The 21,846-nt window shown below is 50.6% G+C and overlaps 1 protein-coding gene across 1 annotated transcript; it reads right to left on the bottom strand.

Annotated features, from left to right (window-relative positions):
* Nucleotides 1–1,198: 1,198 nt before the first annotated feature.
* Nucleotides 1,199–21,174, bottom strand: PSTPIP2 (proline-serine-threonine phosphatase interacting protein 2). Its single transcript, XM_066569496.1, has 14 exons — nt 21,142–21,174; nt 12,281–12,381; nt 10,628–10,705; nt 9,743–9,777; nt 8,172–8,278; nt 7,406–7,468; nt 6,451–6,549; nt 5,581–5,626; nt 5,112–5,191; nt 3,244–3,342; nt 2,652–2,748; nt 2,274–2,355; nt 1,546–1,580; nt 1,199–1,248 (listed from the first exon to the last, which is right to left on the bottom strand). Exons 1-14 carry the CDS (start codon nt 21,172–21,174, stop codon nt 1,199–1,201), a joined length of 1,005 nt encoding a protein of 334 aa, XP_066425593.1.
* Between the last annotated feature and the right edge of the window lie 672 nt (nt 21,175–21,846).

Raw genomic sequence — 21,846 nt, 5'->3', positions numbered from 1 at the left:
TCCTTAGAACCTTCCTGGGACCTCCCAGCAGGTTGGATGTGACACAGCCCCTCCCTGGGTAGATGCAAAGCAGCTTCCACTTAAGCCTGGAGCACAGCTACACCTAAGCCAGATACGTGGTGCAACTGCTGGTGCCCCTCTAAGTAAGATTTCTGAGAGATATGAGTAAAATTTCACCTAAATGACCTAAAATTTTACCTAAATTTCACCTAAAGTTTAATCCCCACTAATGAAAGACCTTAGGTACAGGCAAGAGCCTTTAGGAACAGGCAAAACCTGAGATCTGAGAGGGATGCACATACCCTAGACACAAGCCAGCGTGCCCAAAGCATCGTGCAGGACTCCTCTCAGCACAGACAACCTCTTAGTTATACAGAGAGTGGGAGGCCCCAGACTTTCTAGATGGCTACACTTTAGAAGAACTTCCAATCAAAACCTTCTTCCGACACAGGTGACCCCTGTGTCTGGTCCTTTTCCTCCTCTGAGTGTGCAGATCCATCCAAGGAGCTTGCTGATCAAAGGCACAGGTTTTTAGTAAGCACTTTCTGAATGTACAAATAATTATCGTAGTCCTCAAATATTCTCTTGAAAAGCAGAAGCACTTCAGCTCTGTGTGTCTGGGAATAACTGAAAACACCATCTCTGCCACGCTGGTCAGACCAACAGTGTCTTCTGCCTTCTGGAAAACCTAGAGAACAGGATCAGCAGTGTCTAAACCACAGCTACAGCTCAGACAAATGATGGGAGGGCTGACAGGAGTGTCACTTCCAATTAGTCACCTCAAAATGTCATTCCTTAACCAATGGCCTTTTTTCTCTAGTCCCTCCTCTGTGTAGCTTCATCTCATAGTAAATCCTTTCTTACAGAATGCCAGAATGGTTTGGGTTGGAATGGACCATCAGGACCATCTAATTCCATGGGCAGGGACACCTTCCACTAGCCCAGATTACTCCAAGCCCTGTCCAACCTGGCCTTGGACACTTCCAGGGATGGGGCAGTCACAGCTTGTCCGGGTAGCCTCTGCCAGGGCCTCTCCACCCTCTCAGGGAAGAATTTCTCCCTTCTAGCTGACCTAAATCTACCCTCTTTTAGTATAAATCATTCTCCCCTGTCATATTACTATCTGCCCAGGTAAAAAATTCCTTTCCCTCTTTCTTTTAAGCCTCATTTCATCAAAAGTGGGTACTCACTGTGACTGTTAGAAATGTACCAAGCTGTAGCCATCAACTGTGGCATAATCAGGCTCCCCTGAAACACAGAGCACAAAAAATCCCCTCAGGTTTCCTATGAGAAGTGCTCATTATGTGACTTTAAACAGAGCAGAAGCACCACACACTGGCCATCCATGTTAAAGTGAATGAGTGAATGAGGTTCAAGCAAGGCTGGGAGAGCTGGGAGTGTTCACTTGGAGAAGGGAAGGCTCCAAGGAGACCTGAGAGTTCCTTCCAGTGCCTAAAGGGGGTTTAAGGGAGCTGGAAAGGGATTTTGGGCAAGGGCTGAAGTGAAAGCTCCCACGTTCAGAAAGCCCATGAAGCAGTAACTCACCTGGTGCATTGGTCGGGGTGGGCAGAGGTCCCCTCCTGCACAGAAGGAAACAAACACAGAGCTGAGGATTTGCATGGCTAAGGGACTCCCTTTGCCCTGGTTCTGCACCCTCCAGCTGTCCCCCCAGAGCTGGTGGGAGGGAAGGAGGTTTGGCCAGCCTGGGCTTTATGGAGACCTGACAAGGCAAGTCATGGTGGGCTCACCACCCACAGCCCACTTGGAAAACACAGGAATTGAACCTGACACAGTGAGGAAGAGGAAAAAATAACCAAAAAGCACTGACTCAGGGAAAAATTGGCAAGTGAGCCTCAGGGCATGTCTTTTAACGTGCCTTTGCTCAGAGTGAGACATCAGGAAGCCGTAATTGGACATGACTCCTCTCTCAGTGGGGCAGTCAAAGTGGCAATTCATCCTTAGTATGAGTCTTGGCCCCAGTCATCATCTTGCCCCTGACAGAAAAACCCTTCACCATGTCCTCCCTGCCCAGCTTCCGTCCCACGAGAGTGAATCCAGCTCTGAAGTTTCTCCCTCCACCCACAAATGCTTTTAATTCTCCTCAGATCTCCTCCTGTGATCTGTCTTGGTGACATGTCACATCATGAGCCATGCAAGCAAATATTGTCCTCTAATACCTTTAAGTCCAGTTTCCAATAGACTGAAAGGAACAAATTATGCCTGTTTTGGGAGAGTGAGAATCATCTGCAATAACAATTGCAGTTGTACCTCACCTTGATATAGGCACAGGAGCTGAACTTCTCGCAGGAGTCACATTTCTCTGGGCATTATAGTAGTTTTCATAAACAACAGGAGCTAGGAAAAGTTGACAGTAGTAAAATACAAGCCTCTCACAGACATAAAATACTTTACCAACATTCAGCTGCTAAGTCTTTCCCCTCTCTGAGAAAATGCCTGATAGGAAACTAAAAAAATTTGAGACTATGATCTCCAGGGGCTGTCAAAAGTGGCAGAGACTAGTGTTGCAAGGCAGTGAATGAAATGCAAAATGAGTGTTTTCTGCACACAAAATGATGCTGACCAGAGCAGCCAGCTCCATGAGGAGTACAGAGCAGTCAGCACTACTTTCTGAGATTCTACTAAGCTCTTACCTGGAGCCAAACTTCCAGTTTTGCGTAAATTTACAAAAAAATCAACATCCTTCTCAATGCTGCACATTTCTAAACTCTTGCGGATTTCCTCGTATTTCTGCAAAAGGGAAATAAAGTGCATTTGTATACATCAGGTCAAAAAACAAGGTTTTTCCCTTTGCTTACCACACATAGGGTGAAAGCCCAGTACTCACTCCAGCATCAGGGGAATCACAGAATCCCAGAATAGTTTGATTGGAAAGGAAATTTGAAGCCCATCCCATTCCACCCCAACATAGGCAGGGATACCTTCCACTATCCCAGGTTGCTCCAAGCCCTGTCCAGCCTGGCCTTGGACATTTCCAGGGATCCAGGGGCAACCACAGTTTCTCTGGGCAACCCGTGCCAGGGCCTGCCCACCCTCAAAAAGTGTGGAAATCCCGGAGAAAACTTCATTTGCAAGAGTTTTGGCCAATCCTTCTGCTTTTCCCCACTCACGCTGGTGTCTGTGGTCAATCAAGGGCCAACTCAGATGTAACCCACCCTGGTGCACAGGGAAACAAACTGGGCTTTGCTTTCTACACAGAAAAATGAAGGTTTTGAGTTGAGGTACCTCATCATTCTGGACACAGCCCAGGGAGAGCTGGTTGACGTGGAGCCAGAGGGCATTACGGAAATAGTTGATCCGCTCGCACTCCTGAGTCTCAAAGAACTGAAACAGCACAGACAAAACTGTCCATAACATCTTCAAAATGAGGGCAAATCTCTTCTGTCCTGATTGCTTCCCACCCCCACATGCCACAACAAAGCTAACTGCCAGGTGGAGTTGGTGTAGGTCTTCTGCAGGAAGCAAGGAAGCTGTGAGCCCTCCAGCTTGTCCAGAGCAGAAATAATCCCTCTATGCATCCAGGTGATGTACCAGGCTTGGAAAATCTGCAAGACTAATGTGGAGGGGACCACCCAGCACACTTCTATCTCTGGGGAGACCAAGCCAGCTTCCTAAAGGCAGTACAGGTTCCCAAAGTATCCTGTGCCCCTGTGGTCCCAGCCCACTTCCCTTACCAAGGGTACCCTTAAATCCCAGAATAATTTAGATTGGAAAAGCCCTCTAAGATCATCAAATCTCACCATTACTCCTGCACTGCCAAGGCCATCACTAACACATTCTCCCAGGTGTCACATGTACATGTTTGGGTTTTTTTAACATTTCCATGTTCCAGATATGGAGCAATTAAAAAACAAAGAGGATGTATGAAAACAGAGGTGTTTCTGTCTCTTTCCTGCCTAGCCCTTTTCCAAGCAGTCCCTTTTCCTTTTGAAATCTGCTGTCTGGTACACCTCAATCAATTTCACATGTTTTTACACATTCCCATGAACATCCACACTTGTTACCACTTATGACCTTTGCAACACATGGAGGGGAAAACTTCCACATCATCCATCTGCAAAAGTGAAACTGCTGCTTTCCACTCCCCACCACAGAACCATTAGGGTTGGAAAAGCTGTCTAAGAGCATTGAGTCCAAACACTAACCCAGCACTGCCAAGCCACCACTAAACTGTGTCCCCATCCTAGAGGCTTCCAGAGAAGACACCAAAAGCACACCAGCACAGAGACACCCATGCACACCACACAGAACAGACAGAAAATTCAGTTCAAAAGGGAAAATTGGAATAGCAGCCTGAAGAGAGGTAACTTGGAAGGGATCAGCACAGCTGGGCATGGGAAAGCTGGTTGCAAGCCTGAAGCAGATCTGAGATAAAATCTGTCTTTGCAGTCTCTGTCCACCCCTTGGTCACAGATCACAGGCCAGCAGCAGAGCAGCTGTTCAGCCCTCTTGTAACCAGTCTGGAATTCCCCAGCGTGTGCTGGAAATCCCTGCTGGACCACTTCCCTGTGAGGCTGTCTGCTTCAGCTGATATACCCTGTCAGAGAGGTTCCCACACTACTGCATGGTCTGTGAGACACCAGGTGAAGAGCTCTTGGCACAGTGTGCATGTGGAGATGGCTTCACCTGCATCCCCAGCCACCACCAGCCTCTGCTGAAAAGTCATGTAAAGTCTTCTAGAGTTTCAGACAGTTGCTCAGTCTTCTGAGCAACAAAGGTGTTGTTGAGGCTCCAGGACATATGGCCTGGGGTTACTGAGTATGCAGAGGTGACCACAGCTCTCCAAGATGACAGCCATGCCACCCATGCAAGCAGGTAGTGGGCAAAAATGTCACTACCTTGACTCTGTCAATTTTAGAAGATGGTGGGAAAAATAAAAATAATAAAATGAGAGCAGAAACCTTGGAGCAATGGGGCCTTGAATCCAGAAGCCATGCTTGACACACACACACAGGGTTGGCTGCAATACATCCTGCTGCTTCACTGCCAGGGGAATACAAAACCAGGAAATCTGCACTGTCCCTGAGCCCTGCAGCCAGGATTGCAAACCCAGAGGACCACGCTGCCACATGGAGGTGTTTAGGGGCATTTACCTCACAAGCTTTGATGTGCTCGTTCTGCCACTCGTCCCGGATCTTCTCCATTGTGGTCACACTCTGCTGGTAACTCCTGTCTGTGAGACAAATCATATTTTGGCTGAAGGTGCCTCTGCCCTTCAGTGGGGTTGGAATGAGATGACCTTTAAGGTCCCTTCCAAACCAAATAATTTTATGATTCTGTGATTCCGTGATTAACATTCATTAAAAAAATCCCTTTGCTAGAAGGTAATTCTAGGGCTGGGAAAAAGGCTGAAAAGGGTGGGAGATCAGGGATAAAGCAGAAGGACATGGCTTTAGTGGGATCATGCAGGTTTCTCCAGGGACATTGCCCACTGCTGCTATCTTGGGAATGTGTTCCCAAGGAGTCATGCCTGACCCAAGAGCTGGAGCTCATCCACGAGCTGTGCCACAGTTTCACAACCCCCTGCCCCTCGCCTTCCCAACATGGCGTTTCCACACTCACCAGTGTCCTCCAGTGCTGATTTCGTCTGAGCCAGCTTCAGGAACAGCTGCCAAAACCGGGAGAGACAAGGAAGGTGAAGAAGAGGCTGTGTGCATCACCAGCCTCCCCATCTCACCCCAAACCCAGAACTGGAACAAGAGCTGGGGCATGCAAGCTGCAAGAAAAGACATCCCTTTCCCCCCCCACGCCACGGCCTGCTGGGAAGGATGAAAGTTTGACAAGAAAGTCTCACAGATATGAGTGCTTAGCAGAAGAATTTTTAAATGTAGAATCTGAAGAAGGAGTAGAGATGGAAGCAAGTTTTGATATAGAAGAAAAGAATTGCTGAGCCAGTCTTACTGGCTAACCAAGGAGGCAAAGGGTGTGTTAGTTAGAAGGGGGTTTTATGGCTTACAGCAAAGGACAAACCCACTTCAAATAAGAAAATGTTTTTTACCAAGCAGAAAGATAGCACAGGCAAACAAGTCAGCAAATGTTTCAAGTAGAAAAAAGGTCTCAGAATTTTCCACTGCAAGAAAACTGAAAAACATCTAGCTGAAACTGTAATGTACTGACTTGTAGTGATTGGAGAATAGTAACATGAATATGGTAATTATAGTAGTTATGATAGGCTATAGATAATAGTTAAGGTATAGATTGGTTCTACTGCATTAAGATGCTCAGTAAAGAAAAGTCTATAATGCACTGTAACCTAAACCAAAGGGCTCCAGGCCTGCCTGCAGCTGGAGCTGACAGCTGTGGGCACAGCTCTGTCACCCACGACCCTGGACTGCTGTAACCTCTTGGATGGAATAAACTGCATTTTGGAGAGCTGCCTGGAGTCCTGCACCCCTCATTCAGGCTCTTACAGGGCTGAATGCCTGCCCATACCTTCTCCTGCTGCTTCTGCGTGACCAGGTTGGCGTTGCGGTGCACGGCCTGCTCCGCCTCGTCCTTGTCGCGGCAGCGCTGCTCGTACAGACGCTTGGCCTGGGACAGACACCACACACACAGATGTTTGATGCAGACACACCTCCGGGGCAAAAAGCTCAGCCTGCAAGGGAACAGCCTGCCTGCAGAGCAGGGAACGGCACAAAAGGTGCCCTGCAGCTTGGGAAAAGCCTTGCAAGGCAGGCTGCTCTTGGGCTGGGGTGAAAAGCTCCTGGCAATCAAGGGCATGTTCAGGGAAGGGCTGGGGAACAGGCAGGAGCATGAGTGTGATGAGAAGCAGCTGAGGGAGCTGGGCAGGGGCTGAGCCTGGAGCAAAGGAGGCTCAGGGGAGCCCTTGTGGCTCTGCACAGCTCCTGACAGGAGGGGACAGTCAGATGGGGGTTGGGCTGTGCTCCCAGGGAACAAGAGACAAGAGGAGAGGAAGTGGCCTCAAGTTGCATCAGAGGAGGTTTTGAGTAGATATTCAGAGAAACTTCTTCACAGAAAGGGTTTTCATGCCCTGGAACAGGCTGCCCAGGGCAGTGGTGCAGTCACCATCCATGGAAGTGCTCAAAAAAGGTGTGGATGTGGCCCTTGGGGAGACAGGTTAGTGGTGGGCTTGGCAGTGCTGGGAAAATGGTTGGACTCAAGCACCTTAGAGGCTTTACAACCTAAATAATTCTCTGATTCTAAACCATTTGTATCCAACCCTGCAAGGCTACCACTGGCCTTGTCCTTGGTGTGCTCTTCACTGTTTCTGAGCACACCGTGCACACCACTCACACAGACACAGCAGAGTCACAGAGTCATAGCAGAGGAGGAAACCCCTCTCATTTAAGCCTGTCCCAGTGCTCTGTGTCTGTGTGTGGAGCAGCATTAACTCATATGGCAAGAAACAGCAGCACATTTGCCTTACCTCCATGGTCTTCTTGTACTGAAGATTCCTGTTTTTGTGAATGGCCTCCATTATCAGCTCTATCTGTGAAGACAACAGACCTGCGGTCAGCACATCACTGACCATCAAAGCTCCAGGACTTTGATGGAAGTCACATACTGCGTGGCTTACAAGTGGAAGAGCCACACACCACACTGAGATGTGTTTAAAGGCCTTCATCCACCCGAATCATCTTCACAAAACACATCTTTTGTGCTTCTGCCTGAGCCTTGAACTGCAGGCAACTGTAGCCTTTGTGTATGCAAAGGAGCTCTACAAACTAAATCCTAGCAATATATAGCACTGTACCATCTTCACAGACTCTGGCAAAACTGGGAAGCCCACTCCTCTCTGCTAGGTCCAAACCAGTCCCTGGTTCTAGCAGTTTTCCCTGGTTTTCTAGACAAAGCCATCTCAAGCCAGAAGAAGTTAAAAGTCTTGGCCATTTTAGCAGCCCCTGTGGAGATCATACAGCCCTATAAACAAATGTTTTAAAAACATTCCAGTGCTGTGGCTGGCCCCAAAACACACACGAAGAAGATGTGGAAGTGAGAAGAAGGAAGTTGGAGGTTACTACACAGTTCAACACAGTTACAACACATAGGAAGGAGCTGAGCACTTCCCAGCAGCACAGGCACTGGGGGTGTGGCAGGGGCTGGGACACGGCATGAGACAGCACCGGGATCAGCCCCTGGCTGGGGCAGGATCAACACCCTGCAGGAAGGCACATCTTCCCACCATGCCTGACCTTCTTCCGATGCAGCTTTTGCTTTTCCCTGAAATCCTCCATCTTCTTTGCTTCCTCCCGAAGGGTTTGTGCCAGCTGGATGTGACCTTGTCCCACATTGTCTATCTCTGCAAAGAGAAAACAAATTCATTACTAATATATATATATATATATTCCTAAAGAGACTGTTTCTCAAGTCAACTTAGAGCACACCACACGTCCCCTTTCAGAAATGTGAAAAAGCTCCAGCTTGTTTGAAGCAGCCTCCAAGCAGCGCTCACCAATGCAAGGATCAGTCCTGCTGGGACCTGCTCCCCAGTTTGAGAAAACTCTCCCCCTCACACAGGTAAATCTGGGCATGTTTCAACACATTGCTCTGCCCCAGGCCCAGCAGGCAGCAGCTTGGAGCACAGAAAAATGAAGGCTAAAACAACCTCAGGCTCCTCTGGCTGAAGGCAAGGTGGCCACACTGTGAAACACCCTCAGGATCCACCAAGGGAGCAGAGCCAAATGGCAGCTCCTGATTCAGCCCCCAAAGCTGCTCCAAATCCACAGCTGTGAACTGTCAGCAGTGGTGAGGGCAGAGCCCTGTTAGGGAGGCCCACAGGGGCAGCAAAGAAACCTGGATCAGGCAGGGGATGGACTGGGCACAGGACAGCAGAGTGCTCATCCTCCAGGGGCTGTCTGACGGTACCACGGCAGGATGTGACCGTGACAATGTACAGTGGGCAAAGCACCATCTTTTAGATGCTCCACTTAGAATCACACAATCATTTAGGCTGGAAAAGCCATCTTAAGATCCCCAAGTTCAACCATTCCCCCAGCACTGCCAAGGCCACCACGGACCCACGTCCCCAAGTGCCACATGTATACCATTTTTAAATCCCTCTGGGGACAGGGACTCCCCCACTGCCCTGGGCAGCTGTGCCAGGCCTGGACAACTTTTTCCATGAGAAAATTTCCCTAATATTCAATCTAAACTTCCCCATGCCCAGACTGAGGCCGTTCCCTCTGCTCCTGTCCCTGTTCCCTGGAGCACAGCCCGACCCCCCCGGCTGTCCCCTCCTGTCAGGAGCTGTGCAGAGCCACAAGGGCCCCCGAGCCTCCTTTGCTCCAGGCTCAGCCCCTTCCCAGCTCCCTCAGCCTCTCCTGGGGCTCCAGCCCCTTCCCAGCTCCGTTCCCTGCCCTGGACACGCTCCAGCCCCTCAGGGTCTCTCTTGTCCTGAGGGCCCAGAGCTGTCCCAGGTTCAAGATGTGAGTTACAGTGTATTTGTGAAGAGGACAAGCCTGTCCAACAAACTCTAGATGAGTTTCCTGTGCACAGCTTCCTATGCATAACATAAACATGATCTCTGAGCTGCAGCCAGATCTGAAAGCCCAAGAGATCCCAAAATGATGCCCTGTGGGTCTCCTCTCCCACACATGTGCTGGCTCACTCTGTCCCAAGCCCCACACACTGGGATGAACCAGGCCAGCAGTACAGCCTTTGCCTGGCCTCAGCACTGCACAGCTTTAGAGATTTCTCTGCTGTTTTCTTCCCAAGCAGCTGCCTTCAGGCTTTACTGTCCTGGCAAACACAAATAATTACTTACGTTGCTTGAAAACATCAAGGGATCTCTTCAGCGTGCTGAAAAACACAAGCAGGGCATTAGAAAGAGTGGAGAAGCAGAGAGCAGAGTCAGGCACAGGCACAGCATAGCACCTCTTCCAAAACAGAGCTCTCTCAACAATGGCCAAAGAATTCAAAGCACATTTATTTATTCCTCTTAGTACCTCCAGCTTTTTCCCCTCTCAGCAGGTACAACATAGTTCACTTGGTTTGACACCTTTCTGTACACTGGATGCTATTAAAAATTCAAAGTTTCACAAATGCTTCTGGCAACCTCCTAAAACCATCATTTGGGATAATTTCAACATGGTGTGGTTGCCAGTGGTTGGAAAAATAGGGAGCTTTCCTTCCTGTTAATATTGCACAGTAAAGATGGCAGAAACATTTTAAGTGACACCTCAGTATGAAACTGTAAGTAAATGACCAGGGCGTGTATAAAGTGCAGAAATAAAGGAGAAAGCAGAAGGCACTGAGGATCACTTGGGAAATGGAGCAAGCCGTGGTGGCCACAGCATTCTGGGCTCTAAAGATGTGCATGGTTTGAGTCAGGGAAGTACCTGTACTTCCCTCTGGCTACAAAACCTGTCCGGAGGTAACCCAAGGTCTCATGATCCCCAGCCTTCTGCTGACCCACCAGCCCACATCCCCCTGAGCATCTAACAGTGCTTTGGTTAATTTGTGGCTAAGGGGAACTTGGTGGGCTCCAGCTCAAAGCCAATTAGAACCCAACTGAGCACTGCTCATTCATGAGAATGATTTCGGCTCGTCTTCTGAATGTCTGAGTCCCGTTTCAATTCTGTTTTGTCTCACAGCTTCCTTCCTTCTCTTCCTCCTTCAGGGACACCCATAAAAGCAACTGTGAACTTACTTCAGCTCTGTCTGCCCACAGGGCTTCTTCTTCGACAAGTTAATGAGCTCCTTGCCATATTTTTCTTCTATAATTGCTCTGTTGAGGAAAGAGAGACATCAAAGAGAGAAATCATCAATTGGTTTGGGATGGAAGGGACCTGAAAGTTCATCCTGTTCTACCCTCTGCCATGGGCAAGGACATTTTCCACTACCTCAGGGTGCTCCAAGCCCTGTCCAACCTGCCTTGGACACTGCCAGGATGGGGCAGCCACAGCTGCTCTGGGCAAACTGTGCCAGAGAGGGTCCCACCACCCTCACAGCCAGGAATTCCTTCCCTACATCCCATCTATGTGTGGCAATAAGTACTCTCTGCACCTGGCAATAATCCTTAGGGAAAGCATCTGAAAAAGTGACCAACCTCGTAAGGTGACATAAATAACATCTCTGAGAGACCATATTATCTCCCCCTCTTGGAAGAAAGGAAGGAGGAAAAGAGAGCTCCTGTGCTGCAGTGTAAGAATAACCAGTTCTTTGTTTTTTTAAATCACTACAGACAACCAGGGCTGGAATTGCTTGGTCAAATGTAGTTCTCTCCATGTGGCCAGCAGAAAGGAACAAGTATTGCTAGAGGCTGCCATTAAAACATCCACTGGATAAAACAAACAACTTTCTAAAATGCCTTAACTACCAACACACATGGAGACCTCTGTGTGGTTGATTTCTGGAGTCTGGCAATGAAATTCACCTACCTTAACTCTAAAAACTCCAGAAGCTAATAGGGAAATTGAAAAAAAAAAAGTATTATAGATTGGTTTTTTTTTTTATATACCTAGCAACATTCCTATGAACTTTGTTTGAGACAAAACATCCAGCAGGCATATTTTCCATAGCTGGAACTCTGCTGGACAACTGGGCCAAGTCCAGAGAGTGGAAAATCCAGGCCCAGCCTCTGATCTCCTCCTGGCCAGACACTTCAGTGGCAACCCACACCTCCTTCAAGGCCAAAGAGGGCACAGGGTGTAGAGGAGGCTTTTGGCACTCTGCATTGTCACTGATGAGCGAGACTTGGTTCTCAGGGTCCACTTCCTCATGTGGAAGGTCCAAATTTTCCTGGAACGTGGGATTACAGCCTGAACAGATGTAGGTGCATCAGACACTTTAAATTGCAGCTCTCCTCCTGTTCATACACATTTTGTTTGTTCCAGGATGCTCTGTACCAAGTTGTGCAGTCAGAGGTTGGTTTTCCCCAGCTGTCGTTACCAAAATGACATTAATTCAATGTAGAGTGTTCTACAATGCTCTTCATATTTAGCCACTGCTAATCAGGTTAACCCCAAAGGTAAAATACATGGCCAGGTCATCACCAGCCACAGAACCTCTGCTTATGTCATATCCTCTTAATGGCAGTACCTAACCCTACCACTTTTTAACACTGAATCTGTGGGGTGTTCATAATGCACAGAGACAAAGACAGGACAAAGCCATGGCTCTCCTGGGTCAAGATCTTCTAACCTGATCTTCTGCAAGGCAAACAGCAAGGTGAACGTCATGGGACAGCCTTTTAGCATCAGTTAAATGTGGCAGAAATCAAACTGGGAACACCAGGAGACGGAGCAGTGCCACAGCACCACTCCCAGGCTCCACCCAGCCCGCTCCAGAGGCAGCTCCCTACCTTTCCTTCAGAAAGTCTTCAAACTCTTTGCAGTTCTTCCTGCCATCGTTCAGGTGCTGAATGATGCTGTCGTAGCCAACTGTGCTGGTCAGGTCCGTGCTCTGAAAACACAGGAGCAGGAGTCATGTCCCTGCCAGTGCAATCCATGGCCCCTGCCACCTCCAGAGGCATTTGCACAGGCCATGGATCAGGGGGAGCAAGCGTCTAAGTGCCTCTTTATGAAATAAAATATGTTATTTTAGGGGTGGGAGAGGCTTCAGAATGAGAACAGTGGTGGCAATTTGAGACAAGGTACATCTATGCCACTCATGCTTGCCATAGATTCTGAAGGGTCATCTTCTTCCAAATTATTCCTTAAAAACATATATTGCATGTATGCATGTAGAAAAAAAGGAAAAGGAAAAGGAAAAGGAAAAGGAAAAGGAAAAGGAAAAGGAAAAGGAAAAGGAAAAGGAAAAGGAAAAGGAAAAGGAAAAGGAAAAGGAAAAGGAAAAGGAAAAGGAAAAGGAAAAGGAAAAGGAAAAAGGAAGAAAGAAGTAAGAAGAAAAAAAGAAAAAGAAAAAGAAAAAGAAAAAGAAAAAGAAAAAGAAAAAGAAAAAGAAAAAGAAAAAGAAAAAGAAAAAGAAAAAGAAAAAGAAAAAGAAAAAGAAAAAGAAAAAGAAAAAAGCAGCAAGGATGTAGGCTGACTTAGTCTACCCTGTTCTTTCCCCATTCCTATGCATGGCTGCAGAAAAGGGAGCAATAGTAGGAGCAGGTATGAAACTCAGCAACAGGAAACAAAAGCCACGAAAGGTTACCAAGAAACCTGAATAGGATTGTGGCAGGATGGAGGGATTCAGGAAATGGTTCAAAGCCAGGGCAAGAGTATGCAGAGATCTGGCACAGCAGTGTGGGCAGCAGAAGATGGCATTTCTCAAGAATTTATTCCTGGTGCAATAAAGGAGAAGGAACAAGGCTGGTATCTGTGATAAAGGAACAGTTTAATTAAGTGGAATTCCCTATTCAAGTACTTGACTGTCAGTGACCAGAAAGCAAGAAGTGAACGGGAGATGTGATGGAGTGGGACTGGCAGAAAATCCACAGGAATCCCAGATCAGCTTTGCATGGGAAGACAGGACTGTGGAGCAGGACCTAAGCAGAAACCAAATTTCCTTTACAAAGTACAAATGCCCCTCTAAAATGAGGTAGGTACTGATAAACCCACAACCACCTCTCAGGTTCACATCTTCACTAACCGGGTCTGTGAAAAGGAAACACTGTACTGGGGTCAGGCTTCATCACATTTGCAAAACACAGGATCAGGAATTCACTCACTTGAATTCCTGTCCACACTTTCAAAGGAAACAGAATGGATGCAAAGCACAGCTGCAAGCCCAGGCAGGAGGGAAGCTCAGAGCCCCATCACTGATCACTGCACACCCAGGGGAGACTCAGAGCCCATCACTGATCACTGCACGCCCAGGGGAGGCTCAGAGCCCCATCACTGATCACTGCACACCCAGGGGAAGCTCAGAGCCCATCACTGATCACTGCACACCCAGGGGAAGCTCAGAGCCCATCACTGATCACTGCACACCCAGGGGAAGCTCAGAGCCCATCACTGCATGCCCAGGGGAGACTCAGAGCCCATCACTGATCACTACACGCCCAGGGGAGGCTCAGAGCCCCATCACTGATCACTGCACGCCCAGGGGAGGCTCAGAGCCCATCACTGATCACTGCACGCCCAGGGGAGACTCAGAGCCCATCACTGATCACTGCACGCCCAGGGGAGGCTCAGAGCCCCATCACTGATCACTGCACACCCAGGGGAAGCTCAGAGCCCCATCACTGATCACTGCACGCCCAGGGGAAGCTCAGAGCCCCATCACTGATCACTGCACGCCCAGGGGAGACTCAGAGCCCATCACTGATCACTGCATGCCCAGGGGAGGCTCAGAGCCCATCACTCAATGTCCAGGGGAGGCTCAGAGCCCATCACTGAATGTCCAGGGGAGGCTCAGAGCCCATCACTGATCACTGCACGCCCAGGGGAGGCTCAGAGCCCATCACTGAATGTCCAGGGGAGGCTCAGAGCCCATCACTGCACGCCCAGGGGAGACTCAGAGCCCATCACTGATCACTGCACGCCCAGGGGAGGCTCAGAGCCCATCACTGAATGTCCAGGGGAGGCTCAGAGCCCATCACTGATCACTGGACGCCCAGGGGCACCCAGAGGCTCTTGCATCCTGCTCTGCTGCCAGGCACTCTTGGGCTGCCTGTGCCAGGCAGAAGGGTCAAGGGGAAAACTGGGAGTACCCATCAGTAATGTGCACTAAGCTCCTTGTTTTACCACTCTTCCTCCTACACTAGAAGGATTTAATTCCAGCACGTGTGTGTTTCCTAAGCACGCAAGGCAGGACCAGACCTCAGGGTGCAAGGTGTTATATGAAACACAGAATCACACAATTGTTTAAGTTGGAAAAACCCTCGAGATCACAGAGTCTAAACGTTCCCCAGCACTGCCAAACCATTCACCTACCCATGTACCCGAGTGCCACATTTATATGGCTTTTTAATTCCTCCAGGTGAGTTTTCCATGGGAGGAACTCCCAGCCCAGATGGAGCTGGGCAGGGTTTTATGGTCTCAAACCAGCCTTTGCAGAAACCTTCTGGGCAGGTTTGGCACAGAAAGACTCAAAAGGACCAGCATGACTGGGGGTGCTCAGCCTGGAGAAGGCTCCAGGGACACCTCAGAGCCCTGTCCAGTGCCCACAGGGGCTCCAGGAGAGCTGCACAGGGACTGGGGACAAGGTCTGGGGGGACACAGGGACACAGGGAATGGCTTCCCAGGACACAGGGAATGGCTTCCACTGCCAGAGGGCAGGGACAGATGGGATATTGGGAAGGAATTACTGGCTATGAAAATGGTGAGGTCCTGGCACAGGGTGCCCAGAGCAGCTGTGGCTGCCCCTGGATCCCTGGGAGTGTCCCAGGCCAGGCTGGATGGGGCTTGGAGCCACCTGGGACAGTGGAAGGTGTCCCTGCCCATGGCAGGGGATGGAATGAGATGGTCTTCAGGGTCCCTTTTAACCCAAACCATTCTGGGATTCTGTGGCTGCAAAGGCAGGGCTGGCAACAGCAAGGGAAGAGGAAGTACAGCACGGCAAGCACAGAGCCATGGGCACAGAGAAGATGATTTAAAACCATAATAAGCTAACCCAAAGGCAAGTATGAAAGATGGGGAGCTGCACCAAGCCCTGCCCAAACAGAGCATGAGGATCCCTCCTGCCATTCTCCTGCACACATCTGTCTTGGTCCTCCCTGCTGGGCACAGCTCTGAGCCCACATGCTATTCAGAGCACAGCTCATGGAAACTGCAAACAGATGATTTCAAGGTGACAAAGCAGCACCTGATGTTTCCCAAGCTCACAGGACATGAACCCCCCCCCCCGCCTTCCTGATCTGCTGCCTGGATTTGCGCCCAGTGGAATCAATAATGAGAAGGAATTTCTGTGCTGCTTGTGATGTTTTGGGGCTTGGTTACATTTTCAGCCAAAAGGAGGGCTAAAATGCTCTGCTGGGGATGGGAAAGCACGTCATGATCCTGTCTGAGTCACAGCAAGCTGCTGAGCCTGACACTTCCATCTCCTACCCCCAATTTACACGGAAAACCCCTGCAGACACACCCTGTGAAGAAAATGACAGTGGAGAAATGTTTCAATTACGAAATCCTCTAAGACCATTAAGTCCAACCCGAGCATTGCCCACCTCACCATTAACCCATCTCCCCAAGTGCCACATCCACATGTCTTGTAAATCCCTCTGGGGACAGGGACTCCCCCACTGCTCTGGGCAGCCTTTTTCTAGGATTAGTAACCCTTGCCATGAAGAAATTTTCCCTAATATCCAATCCAAACATCACTTTACACAACCTGAGGCCGTTCCCTCTGCTCCTGTCCCTGTTCCCTGGAGCACAGCCCGGCCCCCCCGGCTGTCCCCTCCTGTCAGGAGCTGTGCAGAGCCACAAGGGCCCCCCTGAGCCTCCTTTGCTCCAGGCTCAGCCCCTGCCCAGCTCCCTCAGCCTCTCCTGGGGCTCCAGCCCCTTCCCAGCTCCGTTCCCTGCCCTGGACACGCTCCAGCCCCTCAGGGTCTCTCTTGTCCTGAGGGCCCAGAGCTGTCCCCAGCACTGGAGGTGCCTCAGCAGGGCCGGCACAGGGACAGGCCCTGCCCTGGGGCTGTGTCACAGCCTGGCTGGGACAGCCCAGGGGCCATTGGCCTCCTGCCTCCCTGGGCACCCTGGGCTCGTGTCCAGCCCCTGGCACCAGCACCCCCAGGGCCTTTCCCAAAGGGCCCTTTCCAGCCCCTCTGCCCAGCCGGGACCTGCAGGGGTTGGGTGACCCAAGTGCAAGATCTGGCACTTGTTCTTGTTGCCCCTCGCACCATTGGCCTCAGCCCATGGATCCAGCCTGTCCAGGGCCCTCTGCAGAGCCTTCCTGCCCTCCGTCTGTCCCAATCTTCCCAAACCAAAAGGTTTGGGGCTCTGCGCTTGTTCATGGACCATCTCCTGAAGGATCTATGTTCCAAGCTCCCAGTATGTTTCCTCAGCCTTGTGTGCTTAGAGAAACTCAACAGAAGCTGGTGACTATTTAAGCAGTTGGAAACACTGTGCAAGTGTAGCTGGCTGTGCTGTCCTTGCTCAGTCAGTGCCTGCAGAAGCCACTGAGACAAAGAGAAGTGCTTCATGCTGGTGCCCGCAGGGAGCAGGGCGAGGAGAGGCTGCACAAGGCTGCAGCTCGTCCCCACAACCAGGAGGGTATAACAGGACAGACAAACTCACTGCAGGGAGGAAAAGGCCTTGCTGCAAATCCACCCACCTGGGACCAGCATCCTGCAAAAGGCAGCTTTTTTATTAGTAATTTTCCATTTGAAGTTTCCTTCCCCTGCGCCAGCACCATCCCCGCTCATCCCAGAGACACCAAAAGACATGGACTGTTCCGCCTCGATGCAATTTCTTCTTCCCACAAATCCCACGTTGTTCCTTTGAAACAATGACCTGGGGATTTCACAATGCTGCTGCCGAGTTCCACCAAGCCAGTGCCCATTTAGAGAAGGACAGGCAGGGGGAAGGGGAAGTGAAACAGCCACCATCAGACAGCAGCCAGGGAATAAACCCAGGAACCCAGGGCTGCATCCCCCCAGCCATGGGTTGTTTTAGCAACATTGCTAAAAACACCACAGGGAGCAGAGCACTGCCTCGTCGAAGGCAAAATTACCAAAATTTTATTCCCCAAGCTGCAACCTGTTTAGCCCACAGATCAGAATTAGAGTGGTTCTTAGCATTGATGTACTTTATATTTTTACCATATGGTTTTACCACACCAAAGTGCACTGATGAGAACCAAGGCTGTTGGGTTGCCCAAAATGTGTGTGAGAACAGGCTTGTGGAAAAAAAGGCATGTACTAAGAAAGTGAAAAAAAGTGAAAGAAAAGACCTCACATAGTGAAAGAAGAAGAGCAGATGGCAAAAACAAATGAAAACAAAATGTCAGGCTTGCCCAACTCGTGGCAATCACTACAGGCAGGACAAAGGCAAACAGACACAAGCTCTGGGGTATTTTTGGTCTTGCACAGCTCACTCACAGGCCTGTGGGAGTGAGTGACATGGGAGTCAGAGCATGCAGGACAAAAAATGTTCAGCTTCAGGCATGTCTGGACTTCAGTCCCTGAGCAAGCAGGAGCTGCAGTGGGGTGCCAGGGAGCAAACATCTTTATTCAAGAAAATTCATCATCTTGTATTGAGACCTAGGCGCATGAGCAAACTTCAGGGCAGAGAGCCAATGGGCCAGTGCTTTCCCACCAGAGCACATCAGGAATATCACACCATCAGCTCCAGCCGGGAACAGGAGCCAGTGCAGAAGCAGACACAGCACCCACTGAAGGAACCACAACTGCTGGGGTTTAAAACTTAATCAATCCCCAGGTGAGGCTGGAAGCACAGCCCTGCTATTCCAACAGAGCAAAGGGTGGGCTGCAGCTTGGCCTACAATCACAGAATCCAAGAATGGTTAAGGTTGAAAGGGACCTTAAACCTCATCCCATTCCAGCCCCTGCCATGGGCCGGGACACCCTCCACTGTCCCAGACTGCTCCAAGCCCATCCAGCCTGGCCTGGGACACTGCCAAGGATCCAGGGGCAGCCACAGCTGCTCTGGGCACCCTGGGCCAGGGCCTGCCCACCCTCACCCTTACCATCCTATCCCCACAAAGAAATTTGGAGGTCATCACTCACAACCAGTCACATTTTAAAGCTGGAAGATCCAATACCAAAACTGGCCTAGGTTTTGAGAGTTTGCACTTTTTTTAGACTTTGTCCCATCGGTTGGAGCATACTTCCCCTGGAGTAGTCTCCTCCTTCTCATCAGGCTGTCCTAACCAAATTTGCTCCCACAAGAGTAACATACATTTTTCCCAGCATTTAGGGATTCTGCAGGTAGAATGGGATGATGAGTTCATTTGGGGGGGGGGGGGAGGGAGAAGACATGTACATTTTGTTGGACCAGCAGATCAGCAGATCTGAAGCTGAGCCATCATCACCACTAAAGAACAGTGTGTGGGTGTGTGGCAGCATCTGCCACCTGCCCACGATCGTGCAGCAATGGCCCTCTGGGTCTCACCTTGTCTGACAAGTGAAGAACCTACAGAAGACAAAAACTGTGCTTCACCAAGCTCTTTGTAATGATAAGACAAGGAATTACAGTTTTAAACAAAAAGATGGGAGATTCATATTAAATACAGGGAAGGAATTGCTTGGATTGTTTATGAGTAAGGGTATTAAAACACTGGCAGAGGTTACCCACACAAGCTGTGGGTACACCATCCCTGGAAGCATTCCAGGCCAGGCTGGACAGGGCATAGAGCAACTTGGTCTCGTGGAAGGTGTCCCTGACCATAGCAGGGTGGTGGACTAGATGGTGTGTAAGGTCTTTCCCAACCCAAACTGCTCAATGCTTCTATGATTCTAGGAAATCACTTGCCTCAGCAAAGACTTCTCCTTCTATTTTTTACCTTACGCAAAGCAATCTAAGAGGAAAATTGCAGGAGGAAGTGCTTGCCCACTCACAGCACTCAGCAGCAGGTGGAAGCTGCATGTGCAGCCCTCCACACTTCATCTTGATTTGTTTTTTTCCCTTCCTATCCTTATTCACCCCTCCTCCCCAGCCCTCCCAACTGATGCACAGTCACCAGTACGTGGTGTGGCAGCTGCTTTGGAGTGGTACCTGCCTTTTCCATGGGCCCAACAACCGCAGAAGGGCCTCAGACTCTCCACTGAGTCACATCCATCACGCTCCCATCCAACCCCAGTCAGGGGGCTTGGAGCACACGGGCTTCAGAAAGGACAAAACCCTGGAAAAATCCCTGGCAGCACCAGCGGTTTGGGGCTCAGCAAGAACCAGGGATTATTCGGAAGTGGTCAAGCAGGGGTGAGCGCCCCACGCAACACCCCAGATCCTCCTTGTCTTGGGAGCTGGAGGCTGCTCCTGTCCTGTTGTTTTCTCCCACTGAGCCCCCTCCTCCAAGATCCTCCTTCAAAAACCACCACACCACTGCAGGAGAGGAACAAAGCGGGCAGAAACAGCCAAAGTCAGCCCTGCGGTGAGGAGCTCTTCTTCAATCCCATGTGTCACCTGCCTGCTCAGCCTTTCTGCCATCACAGTGGTTCCTCCAGCACCCTCAGAACCTCCCCTCTGCACGTCTGCAAAGCAAAGGGAGCACTGTGGAAAACTTCTGTGTAACAAATAGCTGGGAAGCAGCTGCCAGATGCAGAGTTGGCCTTTACTCTCCACAACAGGTTTGACACCTGTGTGGGATTTACGTGTTTGACAACGCTATGCCAGTTAACTCGTTAATGATGCCGGGTGAGGCTCTGCACTTATTCCTCAACACTCAGGAGCCCCAAACCTGGTGCCAGCTCTTCCTGGGGCCTGTGCTTCTCTCCCATGTCCTACAAGATGGGACATGCTTCCAAGCAACATCTGGGAAACCCCAAGCAGCACCGTTCACAGATGAAGATTTTCAGCCCCAAAAGACCAAATTTGGTAATTTACTTCCTGGTCACCAATACCTAGAATGAAGATCCACCACAAGAGGAACTGAGTAGCCACAGAGTTTTAGCTTTGCAGCAGATATGTGGGTTTCCTGCCCTTCTCCTTTTATAAAAGCATAATTCAGACTGAAAAGAATAAATTGTGGTTTTCCCTGAACTGTGGGTTTTCCTCCATGGCTCAACTGCTGGCAGCAGCATCATACCAAGTGACTTGCTCCTATCCAGGATTAGCTCACAAGAGGAGAACATTTTTCACCAAGCTGTCTTGAAGTAGTTCACTGATGGCAAATTAATGGTATCAAACCCTTCAGCCTGGCACTGACTTCCTCCAGCAAGGCAGCAGCCACTGCTGGGATTCTTTTGGAGCTGCATGGGGCAGGCTGTAAAGCCACAACTCTCAAGACATGCATGGTGGGCAGTGCTCGCTGGGGATCACAGAATCCCAGAATGGTTTGGGTTGGAAGGAACCTTAAAGCACATTTCATTCCATCCCCTGCCACGGGCAGGAACACCTTCCACAATCCCAGGTTGCCCAAAGCCCCATCCAGCCTGGCCTTAGACATTTCCAGGGATCCAGGGGCAGCCACAGCTTCTCTGGGTACCCTCTGCCAGTGCTTATCGACCGAGAGCATCCAGCAAAGTCACCCCACGACCGCGATCGTTGGCTTTGGAGCCAACTCCGACCAGAGAGCAGTGACCCCTCCACCTCCAGCTGCGCCCCCCGGCCCCGGCTGGCTCTGTCCCCGCTGTCCCAGTCCCGCCGTGCTCCCGCTCACCCAGAAGTTGTCCCTGAACCGCGCCTCCCGCATCCTGCTGCTGCCGCCGCCGCGCTCCGCCGCTCCCTGCCCGGCCCGGCCCGCCCCGCCGAGTCTCCTCCCACGCACGGTGCTCCCGCCCCGGGATGCCCGCGGGTGGAGGAGCGGGACGTGCCGCGGCAGGCGGGCGGGACCGGCGGGGAAGGCAGGCTCGGCACTGCGGGACAAACCCACCCGTGCGGGCCGAAGCGGCGCCCCAAGGACAGAGGGAGCGGAGCCGGAGCAGCTCGGCCGGCGGCTGCACAGCCCTGCCCAGGCCACCTGCAGCACCCTGCCCGCCCGCCTCGGAGCTCCAGGAATACTTTGGGAAGGTTTCATGGAATCATAGAATTGCTTAGGTTGCAAAAGCCCTTCAAGGTCATCGAGTCCAACCATTCGCCCAGCGCTACCAAGCCCGCCCATGTCCCACACATCCACATCCACAGGACTTTTTAATCCAAGCATGAGTTCACCACTGCCCTGGGAAGCCTGTGCTAGGGCAGGAAAACTCCGCACGTCAAGAAACTTTTCTAATATCCAATCTAAACCTATCCTAGCACAGCTGCAGGCCGTTCCCTCTCCTTCCTGTCCCTGTTCCCTGGGAGCACAGCCCGACCCCCCCAGCTGTCCCCTCCTGCCAGGAGCTGTGCAGAGCCACAAGGGCCCCCCTGAGCCCCCTTTGCTCCA

The sequence above is a fragment of the Molothrus aeneus genome, chromosome Z, assembly GCF_037042795.1.
Source record: "Molothrus aeneus isolate 106 chromosome Z, BPBGC_Maene_1.0, whole genome shotgun sequence".
NCBI lineage: Eukaryota > Metazoa > Chordata > Aves > Passeriformes > Icteridae > Molothrus > Molothrus aeneus.
The sequence above is the reverse complement of the archived record's forward strand: the minus strand, read 5'-3'. Positions and strand labels throughout refer to the sequence as shown.

Excerpts from the sequence above, each read along its gene's own strand:
- PSTPIP2 (XM_066569496.1), bottom strand. The coding sequence starts at position 21,174 with ATGCGGGAGGCGCGGTTCAGGGACAACTTCTGG. Across the intron at positions 6,550-7,405 it reads AGTACAAGAAGACCATGGAG|GCCAAGCGTCTGTACGAGCA; the intron begins GTAAGGCAAATG and ends TGTCTGTCCCAG. Across the intron at positions 2,749-3,243 it reads GCTGTGTCCAGAATGATGAG|AAATACGAGGAAATCCGCAA; the intron begins GTACCTCAACTC and ends TCCCTTTTGCAG.